The sequence below is a fragment of the Zosterops lateralis genome, assembly GCF_965231275.1.
Source record: "Zosterops lateralis genome assembly, chromosome: 8".
NCBI classification, from domain to species: domain Eukaryota; kingdom Metazoa; phylum Chordata; class Aves; order Passeriformes; family Zosteropidae; genus Zosterops; species Zosterops lateralis.
The window spans coordinates 25,951,074-25,976,022 of NC_139768.1; the positions used below are offsets into that span (position 1 = coordinate 25,951,074).

Genomic DNA, 24,949 nt, shown 5'->3' on the forward strand with positions numbered 1-24,949 from the left:
TTATTTCAGGAGAAGGGTTTTCCCTATTCAGAGAATAGGGAATTCATATTCAGAGATCTGAATTTTTTCAGTAGCAGTGAATTGGTAAAATGATGATAGTTTAGGTCTCTGAACAATTAAAGCTTGGCACTATTTGGGGAAAACTTCTGTTCCTGTATTGTATTTTATACACAAGATGTTATAAAGCAAGCTGATGAGATCTTCGCTTAGATTGAGTCCTTTTACTGCTTGTTAGCAGTGGTAACAACCTTATTACAAGGGATTTATGTAGAGCTCTTCAGTTACCATCTCCACCACCCTTTTCTCTAATTTAGGGCTTGGAATTTATTTCTGGAGGAGCCCTGCTGTGAGATTCATAAAATACTGGATGTCACTGGGGCTGGAGCAGGCCCTACAAATCACTTGAAAATAGGAGAAAAAAATTGGATTTACAGACAATGTGACCCTCCAGGACTGGCTGTGGGATTTCCTTGTGGGAAGCACAAATTCACAGTCCTTCAGTGTTGGGAAACCCCAACTCTCCCATGCCAAGGGATTAATCAGCAAAATTGCTGAAGGCAGAAGGAGGCTGTGATTTGTTCAGCTGCAGGACTGAAGCCCTGCCCGGGGGGTGGGATTTGGAGTGATTAAAATGCAGGAGCGTGGCAGGGTTTGGAGTCATTGCTGCTGCTCTGCTGAGGAATCACAAGCAGCAAGCTGAACCTTTTATTCCAAAATATGGTTTATTTTTAACTTCAGGAAGAGGGTGGTGGGCTCAGTGGATGGATGGAGCATTTTAGCAGTTGAGTTCTGGGTAAATCCATGGAAGTTCATCTACTTAAAGCATGGTGGCACATCTGTTTGTTCACTACAGCAAAGGTTGATAAAGGCAAAATATTACAAGTGACCTTTAGAAATATCTTTATTTGATTTCCTCAGTAATGATCCCAGTGCTTGTGGTGTATTTACTACAGTTCTAAAATCCTCCAGGCAGTGCTGGAAGGACCAGCCTGGTGTAAACCTTGTTTTCTCACAGCTGCAGAGATTTTCTGCTTTATCAGATATATTAAATAAATAGATGTTATTAACTGACAGTAGGAACACATTTGTGAGTAACTTGTTTGTTTTCATTATAACTTCCTTTTTGAAAGGCAGAGCTTTTTGTCTGAAGCACTTTGATTTATTGGGCTGTCAAGTTCAGTTACTCTTTCTGTTGGTATAAGTTTCACCTCTCTAATCTGTTCAGGGGGACACTGAAATCCATTATGGAAATGGGAACTTAACAAGTTTTTTATCCTACATAACCCCCTGTTTTGGCCTAAAAGGGGAGTAGAAGTGTGCACAGCAAAATAACACAATTTAGTGGTTTGGGATTTTTTTTTTCCTGTAGTATTTATCTACTCTGTGTCCAGGTTAAAATAAACTTTTTTCATATCTGGGGCTTCCAAAGGTTCATGAGCACAGCATTAAAAATGCTACACATTAACTTCAGTGTAAAGCAGCAGGAACATCCTGAACTCTGTGTTTATCCCAAAAAAAAGCCCGTTTCCAGCTGCAGTGTGTGATCCATCATGATGTAGCTTTAGATGGGATTTTGAGAAGGAATTCTGGATGGGAGGGTGGGCAGGCCGTGGCACAGGGTGCCCAGAGAAGCTGTGGCTGCCCCTGGATCCCTGGCAGTGCCCAAGGCCAGGTTGGAGCAGCCTGAGGTAGTGGAAAGTGTCCCTGCCCATGGTAGGAGTGGCACTTGACGGGATTTAAAATTCCTTCCCACATAAACCATTCCATGATTCTGTGGTCTTGGAACATTAACAAATTGTACAAGGATTGTGCATAGCAAATTTCTGGATGAAATTCTCTTTCTGAGCTGCAGACTTACATCCAAGACCTTCCTAGTGGGTTTAATTGCAGGAGAAAATGGAGGAAAGTAAAAGGGAGTTGAACTCTTGCTGGGAGCTGCTCTGATGGGTCTTGGTGCCAGATCAGAGGGGGATCAGAGCCAGGGGGACCAGGGAGGGCTTTGGCAGCCCAGTTGTTGTTGGATCAAGCTTTTGGAGGCGGTGGGAGTTGAGTGGGTAAAGATGGGGTTTAACAGGGGGAAGGAGTCCTGGAATGTTTTGAGTGGGAAGGGACCTTAAACTCATCTCATTCCAGCACTGCCATGGCAAGGACACCTCCCACTGTCCCAGGCTGCTCCCAGCCCTGTCCAGCCTGGCCCCATGTGATGTTTCTGACTCCCCCTGGTTAGATTTAATCTGGATTCCAGATCCGTTTTTTGGTCATGTTAAGTCTGAACACCCCTGGTGTAGGTGAGTCCCATGTGCTGCCCAAGGAGGAGGAAGTTTCCAAGGATGATGTGGAGCCAGTGTTTGTGTCCCCATCGTTTTCCAGTGAGGATTGTGCCATCCTACACCTAAAGCTGGGCTGGTTCTGCATTTAAACCCCTCCAGAGAATTCCAGGAGCACTCATTGTACCAGTGGCCCAAGTTCTTCACCTTGGCTGCATATTTTTGGCCTCTGGTGTTGCTCAGGTGCTTCTGTGCAGTTTTTTTTACTCCCCCTGAAAACATCTGAGAGAGAGAGAGGGATCCCAGTGGGCAGCTTAACTCTGAGGAATCTGCCTGAAGGCACAGGGACTTTGCTCCTGGAGTTGGGCTGGGACTGAGTCACTCCTCTGTGTCAGCTGTGCTGACTTCATGGGAAACTGAGCCTGAAATTAGTGTGGAAACAAAATTTAACCTCAGTGCTTCCTTCCCACAGGAAAAAAAAAAAAAAAAAAAAAAAAAAAAAAAAAAAAAAAAAAAAAAAAAGTATCTTTTTAGCAAAAAGAGGGTGGATGGGTTCTTTGTTTCTTTTTTCCCCAGAGTTTCAGGTCACTCACCTGAGGCCACTGGTGGATTTTAATTATTGCTGGCAGGTTGTCTGGCTGCTTTGTGGCTTCATCAGCACAGAGCTGCCTGCCAAGGGTCCTGCCAGGCATCTGCAGGGTGGAGAGGCTGTCCCAGGGAACTGGGGCACAGTTCAGGGAGTCACCAGAGACTGGAGCAGCATTGCTGCATGTGGCATTTCACACAGACAGCTTCACAATAAAAATATCTTCCTCCTGCTGGCCCAGCCTGGCCAGTCTGTCTTGTCTTGAGGTTTTTTTATTTTGTGGAAGAAAGCTCTTGATTCAGTGAAGAAAGTTGTAAAAATTCTTGAAAAAATGTGAGACAACAAATGGCCATCTGTCATTTGACTGTCCAAAAAAACCATCAGATTTTTTAGAACAGTATTTCCACTGTGGTTTGTGCTGATGAAACCTAATTCTTTTTCAGGCTGTATGAAAACAAAGGAGAAGCAGACTTCAGGGAGTCTCTGCTGCAGCTCTTTAAATCCATCAATGAGATGATGAGCAGCAACTCTGACCAGACTGTCATAGTAAAGGTTGGTGCTTTCCACATCTCCAGTTTTGCATCCTAAACCACAGCAAAGCAGCCAGTGAAGTATTTGCTTGTGTTTGTGCTTAAAAGCTGATTTTACTTCAAAAAAGGTTAATTCTTGGTGCTTCTGCTGAGGGGTTTGTGACTGTAAAGAACTTTCTTTGAACATTTATGGAATCCTAGAATGGTTGAAATTGGAAGAGACATCTAAGATCATTGAGTCCAACCTTTAATTGCTTCAAAAACCTCATTTTGATTTTCAAAAGAGAACTTAATTTGGATTCAGTGATATCTGGCTTTTTAAACTTGTATAACTTAAAGTTCAGGTGTTTTCAAGGCATTATATTTAAGATGCTGTTGACAGTAAAATCCTCATATTTTAATGCATTTATTTATATCTGAGGCTGTTCAGGAACTTCAATATAGGATCTTAAGCCCTAGTACATATTTTAAAAAGAAATTTAGTAGTGAGTGAGACTGGAAGCTCCATCTTTCATCCCTTAGACCTTTTCTTGTGTCCCTTTATAAAACAGCATCTGCTTTTGGTGATGTTGCCTCATGCAGCTGGGGAGGGTCTGTGCCCTCAAATGGTGCCGTTATCAAAGAGAAAAGCTCTGAATTACAGGACTGGTAGATTTCAGTGTCCAGAGGAGGCTGGGTACAGAAGTTAGTGGATCTTTTTCATCATGGAAAACTACAGAGACTGTGCTCTAAATGTGTGTTGGATAAGTTGCACCTAATATTTCTCCTTGTGCTTCCAACTCGAGTTGATAAAAAAGATGAAACCCCTGACCCAGCCCTGCTGAATCAGTTGAGAGATGGTCCAGGGGCTGAGATTTGGGGACAGTTGGACTCTTTCTGCTCAGGTGGTTGCAAAGACAGACAGTGGGAGATCCCTATGCCTGTGGGAGAAGTTCCTGGAGGAGTCCAGCAGGAAAAGTCCTGAGTGAAAGCCCCTAGTCCTTCATAGCTGAGCTCCTGATGTCATGCTGAGCACACAGCAAAAAGAGATTGTGGGGATAAAGCAGCTGGGGAGGAGTATTTTAGGCAGAGAGGCCCAGACTGGATCATCTGATAACAAAATAGGGATATTACACATTTCAGGAAAGCTTTATTTCCATTTCACTGCCAAAGCATCTGTCCTGAATGGAAATGGGCAGTTGGAGGCAGTGGCTCAGATTGTGCTGTCAGGGCTTTTACAAATAGAGAGTTTGCAGATTGCAGGAGTGGAATGGGATTTTTCTTTCCCTCAGACTCCTGCTGCAGGAAGGCAGATGAACATGAGCTTCTTTCTTTGACAATTTATACCTCAGAGAGGGGGAAATAAAAAAAAAAAAAAAAAAAAAAAAAAAAAAGGCTAAAATTTGATTGGGTTGTGTTCACCTGAGATGCAGAAAGGAAAACTTCCTGGCAAGGACTGGAGAGATGCCACCAGCAGTGGTTCAGGTTCAGAGCTCTGCAGGCTTGGAGAGGCACAGCTGCTGTGTGTGTTTGTGGGGTGGCAGATGAAGCTCTGAGGGATGAGCCACTGTGGGGTTAAGTGTGCTTGAGGATGCCTTTACAGAAGCCTTGACAACCTTTCATTCATTATTTATTGCTTTCATCTCCTCTGGACTCTAATTACTGAGCTCTTAGAACACGTAATTGTTACTATTGGCTTTTTGCAGCTTGGGAAATTGCTTTTATGATGCTCAGGTGTCCACTGGAGCTCTGCAGTGTGAGAAATGTGTGTACAGAGAACAAAACTATGGAATGGGTGGATAAATGTGGGAGTTCTCAGAGAAGAGTGAGTGGATTCTTTGCATCCTGCCTGGCAGAGTTGCAGGAGTGCTGGGAGGTGTCAGTGACACTGTGAGGGTGGCATTAGGGGCCTCATTCAGCATCTCCAGCAGTGACTGAGTTGTACCTCAGTCTCTGGACCTCCCAGAGCTGGAGGGCTGCAATGTGAGCAGGTGTGAGGCACTGCAGTGAGGAGGAGTGAATTATTGGTGCCCCACGTGGAGCTGGCACCTTGGAGCCATCAGTGGCAGCTCCTCAGGGCCATCAGCAGGGGACTGGGGGTGAGCAGGGGTGACAGGGCTTTCACCTCGCTGTCACAGAGCCTTGGAACAGCCACTTTGTGCAGGCTGTGGGTGCTGTGCTGGTTCCAAAGCTCAGGAAGGGGTTAAAGGGTTGGGAATGCTGCACCTTCCCAGCTGGTGAAACACTGATTTCCTCCGCTCTTGGTGTCGTTGTAGGACAGGAGAGAAAGATGAGAGACTTTAAATATTTCAGAAGGCAAAGAGCATAGAAAAAGGGCTTTGTTGTTTAATTTTTAGTACTTTTTATAGGTTGTTTTGATACAGACTTAACATGGTTGATGAATATGAGTGACACCTCTCTAATTCTGTTGGTTAAACTGGAGAAACAGCAGAACACCACCTGGAGAGAGATTGTTTTGAGGAAGGAGAGTTGTTTGCTAAGATTGTTTTGAGAAGAAGCTTTCTTGAGAATTTTTTCTTGGGAAAGTTAGCAGCTGCCAGCAGGCTAAATCCTCTCAGACCCAGAAATATCAGGCCCACACCCTGGGCTTTGTAGAAAGGACAGGCACTTGCTGATGTCCTTAGGAGGGGAGGGAAAGGGAAGTAAAGGAATTTTTTTATCTTTTCTGAAGTTTGTTGTTGCAGGAGGTTGTGATGGCAGCCAGGGCAGCAGAGGGACAGAGCTCAGCTCCAGGGATGTGCTGGGAGAGGCAGGAGGGGAAGGGAGCCCAGAAAGCACAGCTGAGATCTCCTGTGGGCACTGCTGGGTGCAGAGTGTGGGCTGGGCACACCGGGGGAGGGCACTGGGAGGGAGTCTGAGGACAAGGAGAGGCTTCAAAGGCTGGAGTGAAAAAAAAGGATGGAGCCCCTCTGGAGCCAGGCTGGGAGAGCTGGAGGGGCTCACCTGGAGAAGGGAAGGATCCAGGAAGAGCTCAGAGCGTCTTCCAGGGCCTGAAGGGGCTCCAGGAGAGTGGAGAGGGACTGGGGACAAGGCATGGAGGGACAGGACACAGGGAATGGCTTCCACTGCCAGAGGGCAGGGTTAGATGAGATATTGGGAAGGAATTCCTCCCTGGGAGGGTGGGGAGGGGCTGGGATAGAATTCCCAGAGCAGCTGTGGCTGCCCCTGGATCCCTGGCAGTGCCCAAGGCCAGGTTGGACATTGGGGCTTGGAGCAGCCTGGGACAGTGGGAGGTGTCCCTGCCCAAGGCAAGGGTGGAAAAAGATCATCTTTGGTTCTCTCCCAGTCCAAACCAGGCTGGAATTCTGGTTCTGTTGGATACTTTGCTGAAGTTTTGTGGAAAACCAATGATTTTAACATGGTAGGTCCCCAGGTGGTGTGCAGGAAGATCAGCAGATCTTGCTGGAGCAGTTTTAGGCTTTTTTCGCTGATTTTTATAAATATTGGGGAAGCTAAATAAGTGTAGACAAAGTGTGTTTGGAGAGAGATAAGAAGTTGCAAAGACCTACACAGAAAATTAAGGTGCTTTACATTAAACGAGGCAGATGCTTCTTTCACATATCCCAGTGTTTCCATTTCTCTGCAAAAACTGGAATCTCCCTTTGTAGTTTATCACCACAGAGCAGAACTGCCACTGGAAATTTTCTCTGAGATGTTCCCAACTTTTTGGGCTGGAGATGCTGGAATTTTTTTTCCTGTCTGCTGGGGGAGTAGCCTTCAAGCTGACACAGAATGAAAGACTGCAGTCAGGTCTTCTTAGCAAGAATTCCTCTTTATCTATTCAAATATTTATGTCCTCATGGAAGCTGATGAGCTGCTGTTGACTGTAGGTCTTCAGTTGTTTAATATTTTGCATTTAAATTGCTGCTTCTTTTTTTTCTTTTTTTTTTTTTTTTTAATTTGTATTTTTCAAGGCTGTGGGTACTTATGTGGGGGGAAAAAGTTTTCTCAGAATTGTTCAAGGATTTAAGGTTGTAGAGCACAAAAAGAAGTTTGGAATTTGTACCTCTTTTGGGATTATAGATATTTAAAAAGTCTTGGGTAGGGGAGAATTTATAGGAGATATATATATATAAACATTAACAAGTTATTTTTAAATTTTAATTTTAATTTTTTAAATTTAATTTTAAATTGACTGGTGCTACTTCGGCTATGTATTTTTGCAATAAATAGGTAAAAATTCCATGTAGTCTTGGAAAGTGGTTTGAGCAAGGCTTTACTAGAACTTAAACCTCCTACAGCACCCTGCTGGTGCTTATACCTCATTTCTTTTGCCTTTTATGTACTCAGATGTGTTGGAATTAAAATGTTGAGGTGCAAGAACAGCTAAAACCCACTTTCACCCCAGGCTATAATCAGGCCTGGAGGTTTGAATTTGGGAAGGTGAACTGGTAAATTTACAATGTTCAAAACAACACAGAAGTTGCGAGAGTTTCTTAAAATTATTTAAATTATATTTTTAGGGATTTTTTGGGTGTTTCGGTGTTGTCTGCAGTGGAGACAGACATTTCAGGGCTGCCTTTTCCAGATTTTTTGAAAGGTGTGGGGTTTTCCAAGCTGGAGAGGGAAATCCAGGCAGTGATGTGGGCTGACATGCTGTGTTTGTTCTCTGAGTAACAAAAATTCTCCTCTCGTGCTGAGTGGCAGTGGGGCTGCAGCAGCAGCAGCTTGACAAGGGGAGGTTCCAGTTTGTTTTCCAAGCACCAATTTGACTTTGAGGGCTAAAGCTGATGAAATCAGATGAGCAGCATTTGGTGGTGTGTGCATGCATTTTTAATGGTTACAAGTGTGCTGAGCCTTCCTGGGTTTATTCCTGTTTTCTGCTAATTGGTGCATGATAATTATTTCCTCAACCTTCTCCTGCTGAAGCAGGAGCTCAGCTGGAGCCTGAGAGTGATGTTTCAAGTGTGGATAAAAATGCAGATATTCCTTAGTCAGGGATTCCTGCAGCTCTTGGGAGGCAGAGAAGCTCCTCCTGCAGTGGAGCCCCTCTGATATTTGCTGCTCTGATTTTATTTAGGATGGCTGGGAGCTCAGAATGATCTGAATTAAGGAAGTTGTGAGCTCTTTGTGTGTATAAAATCATCCTGAGTGTGGCCACAGAGAGCTGGGGTGGAAGATGAGATAGTTTTTTAATGTGAATTCTCCTGTGCCTGTGGGTTCTTAATAATTCTGGTCACTTGTAACACATTTCTCAGTGTCCACTCTGTACTTTATCATTCAGCTTTTATTGCTAAAGGCGCAGAAAAGTATTTAAATGAAGGCAGGGAAATATAAAGTGCTTGAGAAGAAAATGAGACACTGTGTTAATCTGCAGGGCTTTTCCAACAGGTGGAATTCCTAATAAACATTACTTCAGATTAGTTGAGTAACAAAAATGCAACTGTGGACTGGAGTTTCTGGGTCTCTTAGAATCCGTGTAGGAAATATCTCCAGAAGATACTTGTTTGTGATCGTTCTTTGGGCGGGTTTACACCAAGTTTGGGTGGGTTTACACTGAATTTAGCGCTGCTTTGCAACTGGGATAAAAACTGCTTTAGTTTGTGGGCTGAATAACTGCTCTAGGCCGGGCCAAATCTAAAATAGGGTTCAGGTGTTCCTGGGTATTGTTTGATCCAGCTGCTGACTGAGCTTAATTTGGTTTGGATGAGTTTAATGGAATGGCACCCAAGATAATGCTGGGATGGAAGGGAGGTGCTTTGCTGAACGGCACAAAAGATGAAAATTAACATTAAAATAGCATTTTCAAATGGAGTTGGGTAAAACAAATTTATTGCTTTGTCAAACAAAAGAGTTCAGGAGAGTATCCTGTATTTGGCACCGAGTTTTTGTGCTTAATTTGGAGGCCAGGCATGCTGATGGAAACGAATGGCTTTGGAAAATGACAGTTTTAAATTAAGGATTTTTTTTTTTTTTTTGGCTTTTATGGACTACAAAGAGCTGAACTTAAACCCCAGAAAAAAAAGCTGTGGTGTTCTGCTCAGAATACATTTTGTTTAATACTTTGCAAATGTCATTTGGTCAATCTAATGACAACCTTAAGTTAGTTTTTTGGGTTTTTTTTTAACAGCTACTGCAAAGAAGCTTTTGTGACACTTTTTTTTTGTCTTTTTTTGTCACTCCATTTATAAACCAAGAATGGGATAATTTTCCATTGTTGCAAGATTCTTCATTGTTGCAAGATTTTTTTTTTCTGTCTTGCTTTCTTTTCACTCGCCAGTGACCTACTGTAATTATCAGAGGTGATTTCACTTTTGTATTAATTAAGAGATCTCTCCATGTTCTCAGCTGTGTAACACACAAAAGTAAAGGAGTAAATCTCATTTTTCTATCTATTATCCAAAATTATATCAGAAATACTTGAAAGTACTTAGCAAGGTTGCCCTGTCTTATTTTAATGTGCTTTTATTTGCTTGACGACACAAAGAAAAGACTTTTACTTGTCCTCTCATCCTTTTGTGAAGAAATAAAAAACTCCAGGAGTTTCCTTGAAAAGCAGCTCCTCCTGGCAGTTTTAGCAGTTGGGCCCAACTTTCTATCCCAATAAATAAATGGAACTTAGCGTTATTTAAATATTCAAGTGTCAAAGTGAAGTTGTTTGAGGTTTCCCCCACCCAGCAAAAAAACTGCAGATAAAATTCCTTTCAGAGAATCAAGATCAATAATTCAGATCAACTTTTAGTCATAGAAGCTTCTTGAACTTTTAGATCTGGACAATGTGTTAATTTTCCTCTTGGTAGGAGGAAAATTTACCCATTTTTGTCTCATTAAGCCTGTCTGGAAATGAACTATCAGTGAGAAAAGAGTAGCATGGAGCTCTTCATTTATGTTCAGGGGGACCACTGTTGAGAATAACAATTCCATTGCTCCTGATCTTATTTATTCTGGCCTTTTTGGAGTGTGTTTTTTTTTTTTTTCCCTCAAATGATCTTTTGGTACCAACACTGAGTTTGTTCCTTCCACACAAACATGATTTCCCTGCCAGCTCTGGACAGGTTTAAGAGAACACAATTAATGACTTGTTAAATCAGTTGATGTTCAGAGGGGCCACTGTTGGGAATAACAATTCTGTTGCACCTGATCTTACTTACTTTGGCTTTTTTACCACATCTGAGGGTTTTTTTTTTTTTTCACTCCAATGTTCTTTGGATATACCAAGACTGCATTTGTTCCTTCTGCACCAATGTGATTTGGCTGCCAGTGGTGGAGAAGTTTAGGAGAACACAATTAGCTGTGAAGTCATTAGAAGCCCATCAATGAATTTATCTGAAAGGTTGCAAAGGATGATTTAGGGAATGATTTTAGGGATGATTTAGGGAATAAGTTGCAATTAGTTCGTGGAAGGATAAATCCTGGGAATTGCCATCCCCTGCATTGGCTGTGCAGAGAGCTCTGGCCATCAATTATTGCTTAATTTTATTCCATTTAAGGCAAAGCTTTGACTTTTCTGGCCCTGATTGTTTTCACTTAGTGAACTGTGTTTCCTGGCCCAGTTAATTGCCTTTTCCACAGTTTTTAAAGGTATCCTTGAGCAGCTCCATAGCTTCTCTTGGCAGCTCCTGCACAGAGGAAGTGTCAGCTCATGGTTCTTCCATCCTTTCTGTGGAATAACTCCTTTTACCCACAGCTCTGGTGTTCATGAAGGGGAAATTAATGTGTGTTTGTGTGTTTGGGATGTAGAGGATGAGCCACAAGAGTGCTCTGAGTTGGCTGCAGTCTGCCATGGCCTGGCTGATGTCATGCTGAGCCATGTGAATCACAGGCTGGGCAGAAAAATAAAACCCCCAAAACACCCCAGAGCCAGCAGAACAGTGAGTGTAGGAGGAAGTTCAGCTCAGGGAGAATATATCCATTATTCATGCCACACACTGGCTCATTGCTGCTTTCACTGCTTTTCATCCTTCCCCTTTGCTGCTTTATTTGTGTGCTTTGTAGTACTGGAAATGACTGATTTTGTAACTTGATAAGGGTGGGAATAATTTGTCACTGGTTTTGCACAAAGAGAGGAGCCCCTTCGGGCAGTCAGGTTTTTATTGCAGCCCAGCTTGAAACTGTGTGTAATTATTGAGTGTGTGTGTGAGGCTGATCTTGCCAGCTTTGGGTGTGCTTCTCGTGTGATCACAGGGAAATTACTGCAGAAACCTGTTGGATTGAGATTAAGGTTCCTCACTACTGTGGTTCTTTAATGCTGGTTGGAATTTTCAAGTGGTTAAGGCATCCCCGGGTAACCATGGAATTAAGGTTTTTGGGTTTAGTTTACCGTGTGCTTCTTGTGGAAATGAGGAATTGGAGCCTTTGATCAAGAGTGAAAAGTAATTAATTTAATTTCTTTAAATGGGAGGAAAAAAACCCCCAAACCAGATGCTTATTTGTTTTTTCATGATGTTTTATGGAAAGACAAGAGCAGGGTTTGGTTTGTTTTTTTTTTTATTGGCTGAATTTCATATTCCTCATTTATGCATTGCAGTGTCCTGGGAATAACCAGCATTGCAATGGAGCTACTGCTCACAGAAAATCTACTGCAGCTTGAACAGAGTAAGATCTACAGCGAGAGCTGCTCTTCTACGTGTTTTAATAACACCAATAAAGAATTATTTCAGTAGCCCTTTGGCTTAGACAGATACAGATTTAATCATGGGGCTGCACAGCTTCATAGTCTGATCATCTTGTCACATAACCGAGCCAGCTGAGGTGGGAAATTGAGAAATATACTTCCACAGTCTTCTTTAAATCTCCAGAATTAAACTTTAATTGGTTTGTCCATAAAGCAGACCCTCAGTTGCTGCTAATTGTTGCAGCTACAAGCTGTAAATGGCTGTTGTAAATAGTTTTACCCCACAGTAGTTCATGGGAGCCGTTCAAGTGTTCATTTTTATGCCGGGTGTGAAATTTTAATTCAAGATATAAAATGTCAGCTCTCTTTTAAGACATGTTACTAAACATTTATGGCTCCATGCATGTGAATGATCAGCAAATAAACCTCCAGTGCTGCCTGTGCTTCCTAACTGGTCATTAGAGCCCTCATCCATCACTGCTCCATTTGCACAATTCCAAAGCCACCAGGTCAGGAGTCCTTTCAGCAGATGTGGGGATGTTTGATGATCCAACTTCAGTGGATTGTGACTGAAAATTGGATGCTCTGAAATCTTCATCCAGCCCAGGGACAGGTTGGGGGTTCCCTTTGGAGAGGAATCTCAGCTGTGGTGACCTCTGGAGGTTCTCCTTGGGTGTCACCAAACATTGATTTGTTGCTGCCAAGAGCTCTGGGGTTGGGAGTGAAATACAGAGATTGTGGCAGGAAAGGGAAGTTCTTGGAAAAGAGAGGGTTTGTGTTGGTTCCTCAAGACTCTTCTCCTGTGGTTCTTCTACCTGTAGAGCCCTCTGGGGATGGAAAATGTCTGTGTCCAGCCAGGCCTTGTAAATTATACTCATTTCTCACATCACAGTGTGGGTTGGGTTGGAAAGATCCTAAATTCATCCAGTGCCACCAATTCCATCCCAGCTCCTCATCATCCTCCCAGGGATGATTTGGGAATTTGTGCCCAGTCTCCTATCCAACCCTGCCTCTTTTCGGCCAAAAAAAAAAAAATAGACCTGTTATCAAACCATTTGATTTAATGAATAAACCACAAGGTAAGGCAGACAAGTCTGGCTGTTCTGGTTTCAACTTCAATTACTCTGAGATTTTTTCCTAGTCTGGTGCTCAGTGCATGCAATAACTACTAATTGTTCCAAAGAAAAAGATAAGAGGAGTAAAAACTCCTACAAACAGTTAAAATATTAAACATCTGTTTGTATCTTCTGGGCTCTTTCATGTGCTGTGCAGTGGCAGCTGCAAGTTCAAGGGGAATTGGGAAGAGCCAGGGTTTCATGAGTGGCTACCAAGAACTTACTGCAGGGAAAGAAATGCTAATTAGGTTTTTTGTTTAATTTTTTAGTGGAGTGAAAATAAAACCTGAACAACTCCAGCATGGCAGAGGAGGAGGATGGGAGACTGCTCAGCAGAAGATGGGGATAAAGGGATTAGAGGAACCAAAAGGTTTCTATAAAATGTTGGAAGGAGCTTATAAATCTAATTTTGGTCTAAGTTTCCCCAGTTTATGAACATTTCATGCCTCTGTTTTATTTTAAAACAGTTTAAAAGTTTAATTTTTGCTGAATTTCAGCTCAGGTGCCACAGAAAATGGTGAAAGCGAAGCCACCTCCTCGTAGGCGATGCTCTTCTTGCAGTCTTTGCATCACCTTTAACACATAGATTTTGTTAATTTGGGGTTTTGGTGTGTTTTTCTTTTTTTTTAGGGGGCAGCACTTAAATACTTGCCAGCAATTGTCAACGATGTGAAATTAGTGTTTGATCCAAAGGAACTCAGGTGAGTAGAGTTAATTGTGTGGAGTGTTGATTTTATATACATCTTTATTTATAAATATATATATATAATACACACAAAAATATAAACAATTACATATAAATATATAAATATGGAAATATTAATACTATAAACATTAATATATTACAGATAATATAATGAATATAATATATAGTATATTACATAATTAATATAAATATAATATTAATATGTTATAATATTAATAACATATATGGAAACATACACTATGTATTGATATTTTTCTATGTTACTACTATCTATATATGCTATTTCTAAAGATACAAAAATGTGTAAAAATATAGAAATATCTACTGGGACTGTGTAACCCTTAAAAATACCTGCAAAAAAAAAAAGTAATAAAACCAAAGTGATAAAATTTTTAAGGTGATCCATATTGCACTAAGGGCCTGTTTTTTAAAAATTATGTCCAACAAATGCCTGACAAACTGTGCAGTACAAACAATTAGCAAGAATTAATAATCAGGGAAATGCCATCAAAACTCTTCAGCTGGACCATGATGCTTCACTCTTTCAAGTATAAATTTCATGTAAATAATAAAATAATAAATAATTTAGTGAACCCTATTGCTGGATTGATGTCTTAGTAGCTCATAAACACGGCAGTGTTGTTAGCAAATTAAAAGGATAATAAGAGGATATTTAAGGAAAAAAAAAACAGCAGAAAAACCAAATAAAACCTGGTATTTTAGGAGAACTTTTAGCTTAAAGAGAAAAAAATTATTTTACCTTTCATGGTGCTGTTACAAAGTGAAAAAAACCCTGCATTTTTAAACGTTATTTTACTGCACAAACCCTTCTGCCTTTTGTATTGTTTTATTTCTATATTCTCGATATGCCAGAAGGAGGAAAGGGGATAAAATAGGAGTAAAAGAATTAAATGTAATTTAGTATAATATTCCAGTGGCCTGAGAAACCTGGAATTTACCTTCTGCTTGCCTGGACTGTCGCGTGTTTCATCTACACTTCCCTGGGCTTAGGAAGTCCAGATTTGTAGAGTTTCTGGACTAAATACTAATTTTTGTATGTGACAGCAAAATTCCTGGGAAAAGCGAAAGGGAAATGTAGGATTTGGTCTGTTTTACCCTAAATACTACATTTTTTCTTTGGTATTACCAATGCAAATTGCAATGAAATACTGGGAGTATTTAAATTGAGGTTGACTTCTAATTAGAAGTGAAGTCTCAATAGGAAAAGCAAAGAACCCAAGATTTTAGGGAGGGATTCAAAATTGTTGAAAAGTCTTTGTCAGCATTAGGTGGGAGCCCAGCTGATGAGTGTGATGGTACCTTATCCTAAAATGTCCATTTCTGGGGTGTTTTTTAATGATTAATTTTTTGTTAGTAGCTTACGGTGTTAATTATCACCTTATTTTTGGCATCCATAATCATGAACGTGAAGTGCAGGCAAGAGAAACTTAAAACCTAAATAAATGAAATTAAATGAAACATGGACAAAGTCTAAAGCTGAGATACAAGGGAGAGGGACAAATAAAATGGCATTAAAAACTAAATAAATTTGTGGAAAACTATTCATGATTCTCTGGTTTATTATTTTTTTTCACATCCCCAAAAAATTGAGTTTGTTCATCCAAAAGCATGAAGCTTTGTGTCCGAGTCTTTATTCCTGGATGTTTTTCCGTGAATTTATGGGGTTTAAATTTAATTTAAAATTTCAGCTTAATGGATTTTTGCTTTCCCTGTGTGTGTGCAGCAAACTCTTCACCGAGTTCATCCTGAACGTGCCCGTGAGCCGCCTGACCATCCAGAAGCTCTACTGCCTCATTGAGATCGTGCACAGTGACCTCTTCACCCAGCACGGTGAGCAGGCACAATTCCAGGGCCTGGAATTCCATAGAATTTGTGGAATTCCCTGTGCCAGCCCTCTGCCTTGTCCCTCCTGCCAGCCCTGTGGAGCCTGGAGCACCTTAAGGATGCTCCACTGGAAGGACAAGATTTAAAATGGAAACCCAAGAGTGGTTTGGGTGGGAAGGGACCTTAAAGCCCATCCAGTGCTGCCCCGTGTTTGGTGGGCACCTTCCACTATCCCAGACTGCTCCAATCCCCATCCAGCCTGGCCTTGGGTGTGAGGAAAATCGTAATGGACAATGCAGGTTGCAAATGGTAAAGAAGTGAAAGTGCAAAATGACAGAAAACCCCTTTGTAGTGGTTTGAAAGCAAAACCAGGAAGAGATTCCAAGTCAGTTTAATGGGAAAAGAAAAAAAAAGAAGTAAAATAAAATAAATGCAATAATACAAAAAGACCACTGACAGAGACAGAATACAACCTGACACCCTGTTGGTCAGGGTGTTGGAAACAGTCCAAAAGTAAGCCCTCCTAGGGTAGCAGAGGTGGTTCTGTTGGAAGTAGAGATGGGCCCGTAAAGAAAAAGGGTCCAGAGATGGGTCCAGTCTTCTTTGGGATTCCCATGGGAACACTGGATGTCTGGTCACACTTGTGGCTCCTTTTTATCTAGGTGGAAATGGTTTGGGTCCTCCTCCCTGGGTAGAGGATTTCACACTGGGATGATGTAATGTGTGATGTGATTGGTGAGCCTTGATGGCCCATTAACAGGAGATATCCCCATGGAGGAGAGAAGGAACACTGGGATGATGTAATGTGTCCTGTCATAGATGAGCCTTAATGGCCCATTAACAGGAGATATCCCCATGGAGGTAATGGGAGGGTGAACAGAGATAAGAAACAATCCCCCACCTGGTTTTAACAGCTGGGTTGTTATCAGAAAGGCAGTCACCCACTCCCTCCTGGAGTTACAACAGATAAAGAAAAAACACCTCCCCAACCGGGTTTCAACAGATGGAATAGAATAAACTTTTTTTTTTTTTTGTTACATAAACCAAGACACCATTCGATCTGTTATTTTAAAAGGGCACGAATCAGCCATGTGATTGTCATAACTTTGTGTTGGGGTTTATCAAAAATCATTAATTCATTTTTTGTGCTCAGTGACCTCCTGTGGGGGAAATGGAGGTTTTTGATGTCCCTTCTGCCTTGAAGCTGCTCCCTGGCTGCAGGAAAGCAGCACAGAAACCTTTCAGAGGGTGCTGTTCATCCATGGCTACTTATTTGCTGCTTTCCCATTAATGGGCCAAGTGAAAGATAAGTTCAGGCACTTGTCCTGCAGATTTCCTCCTTTGAGGTGAAACACTTGATTCTTTTTCAGGCTGGCTGCAGGTTAAACTGAGCCAAACAAAGTGTTTGTGTGCTGTCAGGGAAGGTAATGAGGGAGCAAATAGGCACTGGTTCAGTGGCAGAGGAGGTTTGGAAGAATTCTGCTCTCAGACCACAAAGGCTGAGACGGCTGAGTGCTGATAAAACAAATTATACTGGTTTTAGTTTAAAAAATCGTGGTGGATTGGCATTGTGGTGGTTTTATACCACTCTTACAGTCTCTGAGAAACAGTTTACCACCTGTGTCACCGTATGTAGGAATGTGGTAGGAACAGCAAGTCCAGACTTTATCTTCACTTCTGAAATGATTTGAAATTATTCAGCCCTTAAGTGCTGGATTTTCAAGAACTAAAATGAGGAATCCAGGTGGTGTTTCTGGTGTTGGGGCTTGGGTAAAATGGTGTCCCCAAGAATAATTTAATGTTTCCTGGGTAGAGCTGTGCATCTGTGTTACTTATTTGCTTCTGTCATTCTGGCTACACTCAGGTTGCCAGGACTTTGGGACTGAAGTCAGTAATATCAGGGATCATCCTTTACTCTCCTGGGGAGGAAGAAATGGAGATAACTCAGAGAGAACAAGAAATGGAGTGTAAAAGACACTCCTGAGAAAGGCTGGAGGGGCACATGGTGCATTTACCATATTAATCTTCACCTTCCTTTATTGAAGCAGTTCCATTTTCTGAGGGGGAGGTAGGAATTGTGTGTGGCTGGTTTGTTTTTTAAACCTGATTCCCAAACTCAGCCCTTCAGGGTGCAGGGAATGGTGTAGTCCAACATTATTGAGCTGCTGAGACATTTAAAAGGATTGGTTTTAATGAGAGGGTGATCAATCAGGGCCCTGGCCAAGTTTGCTGACAGAACAGTGCTGCTTAATGGCCCTGAGATCTTATCAGGAGGCTCCTAAGCAGGGTTTTGCTGTCACTGCCTGTTAGGAATGTCCTAAATCCAACAGCCTTTGGTCTGGCTGGGATGGGGATTCCAGGCATGAGCACTGACCCAAACCATTCTGGAATTCCCATGGATATCTGGGGGGTTTTATTCAGTAAAAAAAGTGTGGCTTTAAAATCTTCTCTTGCTGTTAGTATCACAGAGTCCCAGACTGGTTCGGGTTGGAAGGGACCTTAATTCCCATCCAGTTCTGCCCCCAGCCATGGCAGGGACACTTCCACTGTCCCAGGCTGCTCCAAGCCCCAATGTCCAACTTGGCCTTGGACCCTGCCAGGGATCCAGGGGCAGCCACAGCTGCTCTGGGAATTCCATCCCCACCCTCCCAGGGAACAATTCCTTCCCATCCATCCCTGCTGTATGGCAGTGGAAATGGGATATTCCATTCCCTGTGTCCTGTCCTTCCATCCCTTGTCCCCAGTCCCTCTCCAGCTCTCCTGGAGCTCCTTTACACCCTGGAAGGGGCTCTGAGCTCTCCCTGGAGCTTCTCCTCTCTAGGTGAGCACCCTCAGGTGTCCCAGCTTTTCCTGCAGGAAAGGGGCTCCATCCCTCTGATCTTCTCACTGTAGTTCTACATCATCATCATTCTTTGAAATTAGTGTCTCAAGCTTCAGTTGTGCTGGGAACCTTTCAGAAACATTCAAATTCACTTGAAAATAAATCAAATCCCTATCCACAGCCTTTTTAAAATTTAGATTTTCCTGTCCCTTGCTCTGTGGGTTGAAGTTCATTACTAAAATGTTGCCTGCCCTTCCTGCTTTTCACTGATTCAGGAATTTTAAACTGATAGGGAATACTTTCATATAAGCTGTCAGCTGATCCTGGATCCTGTTGCACAAATGAGATTTTCTTTTCTAAAAGTAATATGCACTACAGCATTGTGGACTTAGGGAAGGCTGGCAAATGCACAGAAAATTTCATCAGCCTCTTTCTGGTGGAGAAAAAAAGGCTCCAATTCTGTGCTCTGAGAGGTCAAGGAAGATTTATGTGTGTCTCCAGAGGAATTAAAATTCAAAATAAATGAATTTGTGAAGCTTGAAGGATTTGGGGGTGAGAGGGGTGGGTGTGTGAAGCAGTTTGCTGAAGCATTTTGCTTTAGTGATGATGTTGAGTGATGGATGATTCAGTGGGAAATCAGAGAGTTTGGGACCTTGGATCAGAATGGAGTTTGGTGGTGGAGTTTGTATATCTTTATTAAAAAACCCCCCCACATGTAAAATACAGTTTCAAAGTTTATTTTATTCATATTTTTAAAGAAAAATAAGAATATAATACATAAATTAATAAAATATAATTATATAAATAAAGAATGTTTCCATGTAGAAGTAAATTAATATATAAATAAATAACATTTATCCCTACCACCATATAATAACGTAACACATATAATCTTATATATGATTTTCACTCCACTACTTAAAAATTAACCAAAAAGACATAAATATAATTCTTCCCTGAGTGTGGAGCAGTTTAATAATTTAGTGGATATTTTCAGTGCTCATGGTTGGGAGTTAAATGAAGTATCCTGTCCTTGCAAAGGTCAAGGTTTTGGTTGGTGTAAACAGTGATTTGTCTGATTTGTTTTGTCCTATGGAGTTGTTTGGATTCACTGTTGCTTTGTTTTCCAAATGACTTCCAGCTGATTGCCAAGTGAGCTGTGGAGCTGCTGTAGTTTAAAAGAGAAAATCCAGGGATTTTTCCATGAGGAATTGGAGTCTATTGAATGGTAATAGACAACACCCAGCATTTATGAGAGTTCTTCATTTATGAGAGTTCTTATTGGCTCAACTCACGAGCTGTGTAGTGGAAACAGTTACTAAGCACAGGTTAAATTTTTTTGGCTGCAAGAACTAAATGAACCATAAAACAAATGGATTTATCAGTGTCCCAAGAAACAAAATGTTTTTATTGACAGAAATTTATGGTGTGTATTCACCTGTGTTCATTGAAGGCTTTCTTTGGGTGCTGCTAATTCATAATTCCTACTGATCATCCTTTGGTGCAGATGAATATTTGATTTCTCTCTGACGGGCTGGACTTCACTCTAGGACAGATGTGGAATTATCCTTGCTTGTGACCATTGTGCAGCAGATCCTGAGCTGCTTGGGAGCAGGAACTGAAGTTCTGGACCAGGAATGTTCTCCATTAATCAGGGCTGGGAGCTGTTTGTGGCAGGCAGGGTGATGAGGTTTCACCTTTCCTCCTCTGTGCTCCCAGGTAATCATGCAGAGTCGATCAGCTCCATGTTTTCCAAAATAATCCAGAGCAAAGATGCACTGAAAATCTCATCTTCCTGCAGGGGATGTCACCACAGCACTGGGTTGGTCAAAATATCACAGAACAGTAATGGTTTGGGTTGGAAGAGATCTTAAAATCCACCCCATTCCACCCCTGCCATGGGCAGGGACACCTCCCACTGTCCCAGGTTGCTCCAAGCCCCAGTGTCCAACCTGGCCTTGGGCACTGCCAGGGATCCAGGGGCAGCCACAGCTGCTCTGGGAATTCTATCCCAGCCCCTCCCCACCCTCCCAAGGAACAGCTCCTGCCCAGTCTCCCATCCATCCCTGCCCTCTGGCAGTAGGAAACCATTCCCTGTGTCCTTCACTCAATATTCTCTCCTGCCAGGGAGTTGTGCAGAGCCAGAAGGTTCCTCCTGAGCCTCCTTTTCTCCTGACTGAGCCCCCCCAGCTCCCTCAGCTGCTCCTCATCACCCTTGGGATGATTTTGTGGAGTTCCCAGCCCCCTTTGTTTCAACCCCCATGTTTATCACCAACCCCAGGTGGGAGCTGAGGAGCCTTGGCAGCTCCACCCAAGGGAATGAAGTGCTCTGTGCTGGTTGTGTAATTCCAGACCAAGCACTGGGACAAATCAATTTGTTTTCCCTTTCTCAGAAATCCATCCTGACTGCCTCCCCCATTGATCAGAGTAGCTCCAGCAAGTGGAACTCAGAGGTGACTCAGATATTAAACCTGATCTTTTCCCCCCTCCCTACCACTGAGGCTTAGCAGGGCTGTGGAACATTCTCAACCCTCTAATTAGGGGCCTTTTAAGTTATTAAGGACTGATTCACCTGGCAGGCTTTGCAAAGACATGTTCTCTGCCTTTCCTGGAGTGCTCAGCAGCTGGCCTTTGGGGTTCTTCCCTGTATTTGGGGGCAGTGACCCCTCTGCCCTGAGAGGGTTTTGCTTAATCTGCTGTTCCTTTCCATGTTACTCCAAAATTCAGGGATCAACATTTCCTGAAGTTTCCCAGATGCAGAGGCACAAGGCTGTGATCACAGAGCATCTCTGGGGCAAATCTGCAGAGCCAAGCTGCTCACTGGGCTGACATTTATATGGATAATTAGTAATTAATTTTGACCTAGTGATTCCCTCCATGTAGGAACAGTCTGAATACTTGAGCAAGGAAAAGAATTTTTTTGGGTTTTTAGTAGGTGCAAATAGTCAAAGGTTTGAGCAGTTCAGAGGCAGAAGTTGGTGAGGTGAGGTTTTTGTTGAAAAGCTGGAAGTTAATTTATTTTTCCTGATTTTTTTTTTTTTGTGTGTGTGTGTCTTATGTAAGCACTGAAGCACATCAGCCTGAAGGCCCTGAAAGCTGTTTGTAACCTTGTGTTTTATGTGCAGACTGCAGGGAAATCTTGCTGCCAACAATGACAGACCAGCTCAAGTATCACTTGGAGAGACAAGAAGATTTGGAAGCTTGCTGCCAGTTGCTGAGTAACATCCTGGAAGTGCTCTACAAGAAAGACGTGGTGAGTGCAGGGTGGCTCTGTGATCAGGAACACTTCACAGAAATTGTTTTGGTAAAGTGAATTAAGCAGGTAGCTCCTGAAGCTTTAGAGGTTTTTTTAAAATTTTTCTTTTATGTAACCTCCTAACCAGCCTTTTCTAACTCTTAGTTTTCCAGTGATGAGGGTGTGTTGTGTGGCACCTCACACATCACGTCTGGCACAGCACTTGTTGTTTCTGAGGCACATCCAGTCCAGCTTTTCTGCTTAGATAGTGAATAAATAAGTATCCTTAGGAGTTAAACCTTCCTAATTTATGGACCTGACCTCTTCCAGGTGGAAAAGGTTTTGTTTCGGTGCTTTTTCTTTTCTCCCATGGGCATTTTGGGCAATGTGCATTTGAGTTGTATCGTTGCTGACATGGTTCCTAGACGTGCAGCATGTATAATATCCCTTTTTATTGCATAATAGGCTCTTTTTTGCTTTCTCTTGACCTCAACAAACGTACAAATATTGGTGCTTTGCCAGAGAGCTGCAGTGATTTGATGCTCTCCTAAAAATTTGGGCTGCTGCTGCTGCCTGAACCTTCAGTGCTGTGTAGAATCATACACTAATTCAGCTGGAAAGGACCTCAGGGGTCAGCTACTCACATCCTCTCTGACATCTTATTTAATCGAGGTTTTTTGGGTTTTGCTCTGATTTTGTTTGGTTTTGGAAGTAGCTCTGTGTGGCTGCTTCAGAGAGGGGGTTGTTTTACAGGAGGAATTTGGTTCTGGCAGCTTGGCTGCTCCCGTCACTCTTTGTTGGCTGCTTTTCTCTCTGTGGTAGGAACTCACCTGCAGCTCCACTCTCTCTCAGGCTGGATCCTGGTAGCAGGACCAGTTCTTGGGTGAGGTTTGTGCTGGTGATGGATCATCCTTCCAATATGCAAATATATTTTTCATCCATAAAGTAAAAGATGGGAGCAAAGCTCATCTGTCTCTTTCTCCTTGTTGTGTCTTTGGCTTCATTTTTTGCCCATCATTCTGTGTGAAATTTCTGGAATTGTCCTTAAAAGCTGCTTGGAATAAATATTTCATTTTAACTCTTTCAAAAGTAGTGGTAGATTGCTTCTAATACTGACTGAAATTGGTAGTTTCTTAATGTAAGTTTTGCTTTGCTCTTCTCTTCCTGTTAATTGAGCTGTGGCAGAACAGCTCCTTCCCTCCCCCCAGTCTGGTAATGGCTGTGGGGGTTTGATGTTGGAAAAATGACTTGGGGGAAGAAAATTAATGGGTAACTAAATGTCATAGGCTGCTTTCCCAAGATCTTGGCTTTTCATTGACATTGCAGCAGCACATTTTAATTTATCACTAACGTGTATAACGAAAATAACAGTTAAAGTGGGAGACTCCTTTTGATTAACAGCAAGAGATGCTTTAGTGACTTTTCAGCAGATGAGTGGGTTGAAAGGCAACACAAATGTTGTGTTGGTGTCTGTTGTTTGTAGTTTTCACTGATTTATTCCTTGTCCTCAGGGCCCTACACAGCGCCATGTCCAGATCATCATGGAGAACCTGCTGAGAACAGTGAACAGAACTGTGATTTCCATGGGACGGGACTCAGAGCTCATTGTGAGTAAACTCAAACACCTCTGTCACATCTTCCTGGGCCTGCCTGTAATAGGATTGCAATCCCAGGTGATCCAAAGCAATCAAAACCTCTCTCTCTCTCTGGCTCTCTGTGTGCTCAGCAAGCTGGAGACCACTGCCTGGTGATTTTGCTGTGCTTGACACAGAGGAAGAGCAAAACAACAACAACAACAAAAAAAAAAGCTTGAAAAATATCTGTGAGCAGGTGATTAGGCAGGATTGATATCTGTGTGCACCAAAATGATGTAGTATTGGTAATTAGCCATCTGAGAAGTGTGGAAATGAGATTTGGCTGTTGTTACTGCATTACAAGCATTTACTTGTCTTTTTGACTTAAATTGAGATAACCAAGGTAAATGTTCAAATGACTGAAGTACAGAGCCCAAAATTGTGTTTCGAGGAAGGATTGATGCAAACTACCCTCTCGACTTAACACTGTGATTTTAAAGCCTTACACTTGAATTTTTCCACTGTTAATTAATTAATAGTGGACTAAATAATGAAAAAAAAAATAGTGAGGCCTGTTGATATCTGAGATGGGGACAGATCTGAGTGTGGTTTTGGGAGTCTCTCTGTGGTTTTGGGAGTCTCTCTGTGGTTTTGGGAGTCTCTCTGTGGTTTTGGGAGTCTCTGTGTATTCTTTCTTAGCTGTCTGCACCTGGCAGCTGATCCCTCCAGGAAAGTGGTTAAAGTGGGCCAGGTTTGTGCTGTGTCTGAGCACTGGTCCCTCAGTTCTGCATCAATTTGGGTCAGTTTTGCTCAATGCACTGATTTCTTACAAAGGGGTTAATTGTTAGTCAGATAGATGAGTCCATCAGCAACTTGTTTTTTTGATCTCCTCTTTCCTTCCCAATTTAAACTCTCCCTGTAATTACACACAGTGATATTTGACTTTTAGAGGGCTCTGTGTCCTCAGCACGTCTTCTTTACCTCCTGCTGCCCATTTCCTTGGCATTTGGGGGTGCTCGTGGTGGCAGATCTGCTGCAATTTCATTTTGTCTTTGGTGCACCATCCACTGACTTAGTTTTGGTGTTTCACTTCAGATTTTGTTGTCAGGAAGGGGTAATGGATATCATATCCATTGTTGGAGCAAGAAGTCACAGAATCCCAGGATGGTTTGGGTTGGAAGGACCTTAAAATTCACTGTATTCCACCTCTGCCAAGGGGAGGGACACCTTCCACTGTCCCACGTTGCTCCAAGCCTTGTCCAGCCTGGCTTTGGACACTTCCTGGGATGGGAATCCACAAACTCTGTGGGCAAATGGTTCCAAGCAGATCATTCCTACAGAATATTCCAGTGCTGGGCTGCATAGCAGTGCAAGGAAGTCGAAAGCCTTGTGTATTATTTTAACTTCCTCAGTTGCAGGCTGAATGTGAGTTAATTATTGTTTTGATGAACATGATTCAGGTGATATTTAAAAATGTTAATTATGCCTTTTGCAGTTAGCTGAGTAGATTGGAGAAGTTGTGTGTGTATGTTTGAACTGAGAACAGTGATATTAAAGATCTGCATTGTGCTGGTGAGCACAGCCTGGAATCCCTCCTTGCACAGCGTCTATAATCAGCTAATGAACACTGAAATTTCAGGCTATTTTTAATGAGTACTTACTCCTACCTTACAATGCAGCCTTTGCTGAAGAGATTCCCCTGTTAAATAACCAGCC

The 24,949-nt window shown here is 42.3% G+C and overlaps 1 protein-coding gene across 3 annotated transcripts in view; it reads left to right on the forward strand.

The window, feature by feature from the left end:
• Nucleotides 1-24,949, forward strand: part of DOCK1 (dedicator of cytokinesis 1) — a 265,225-nt gene that overhangs the window by 61,109 nt on the left and 179,167 nt on the right. For all 3 annotated transcript variants that reach the window (XM_083866350.1, XM_083866352.1, XM_083866351.1), the window contains exons 23-27: nucleotides 3,297-3,405; nucleotides 13,683-13,753; nucleotides 15,503-15,609; nucleotides 21,550-21,677; nucleotides 23,171-23,266. In XM_083866350.1, coding sequence (XP_083722476.1) covers nucleotides 3,297-3,405; nucleotides 13,683-13,753; nucleotides 15,503-15,609; nucleotides 21,550-21,677; nucleotides 23,171-23,266 — 511 coding nt within the window. The remainder of the gene's footprint in view (nucleotides 1-3,296; nucleotides 3,406-13,682; nucleotides 13,754-15,502; nucleotides 15,610-21,549; nucleotides 21,678-23,170; nucleotides 23,267-24,949) is intronic.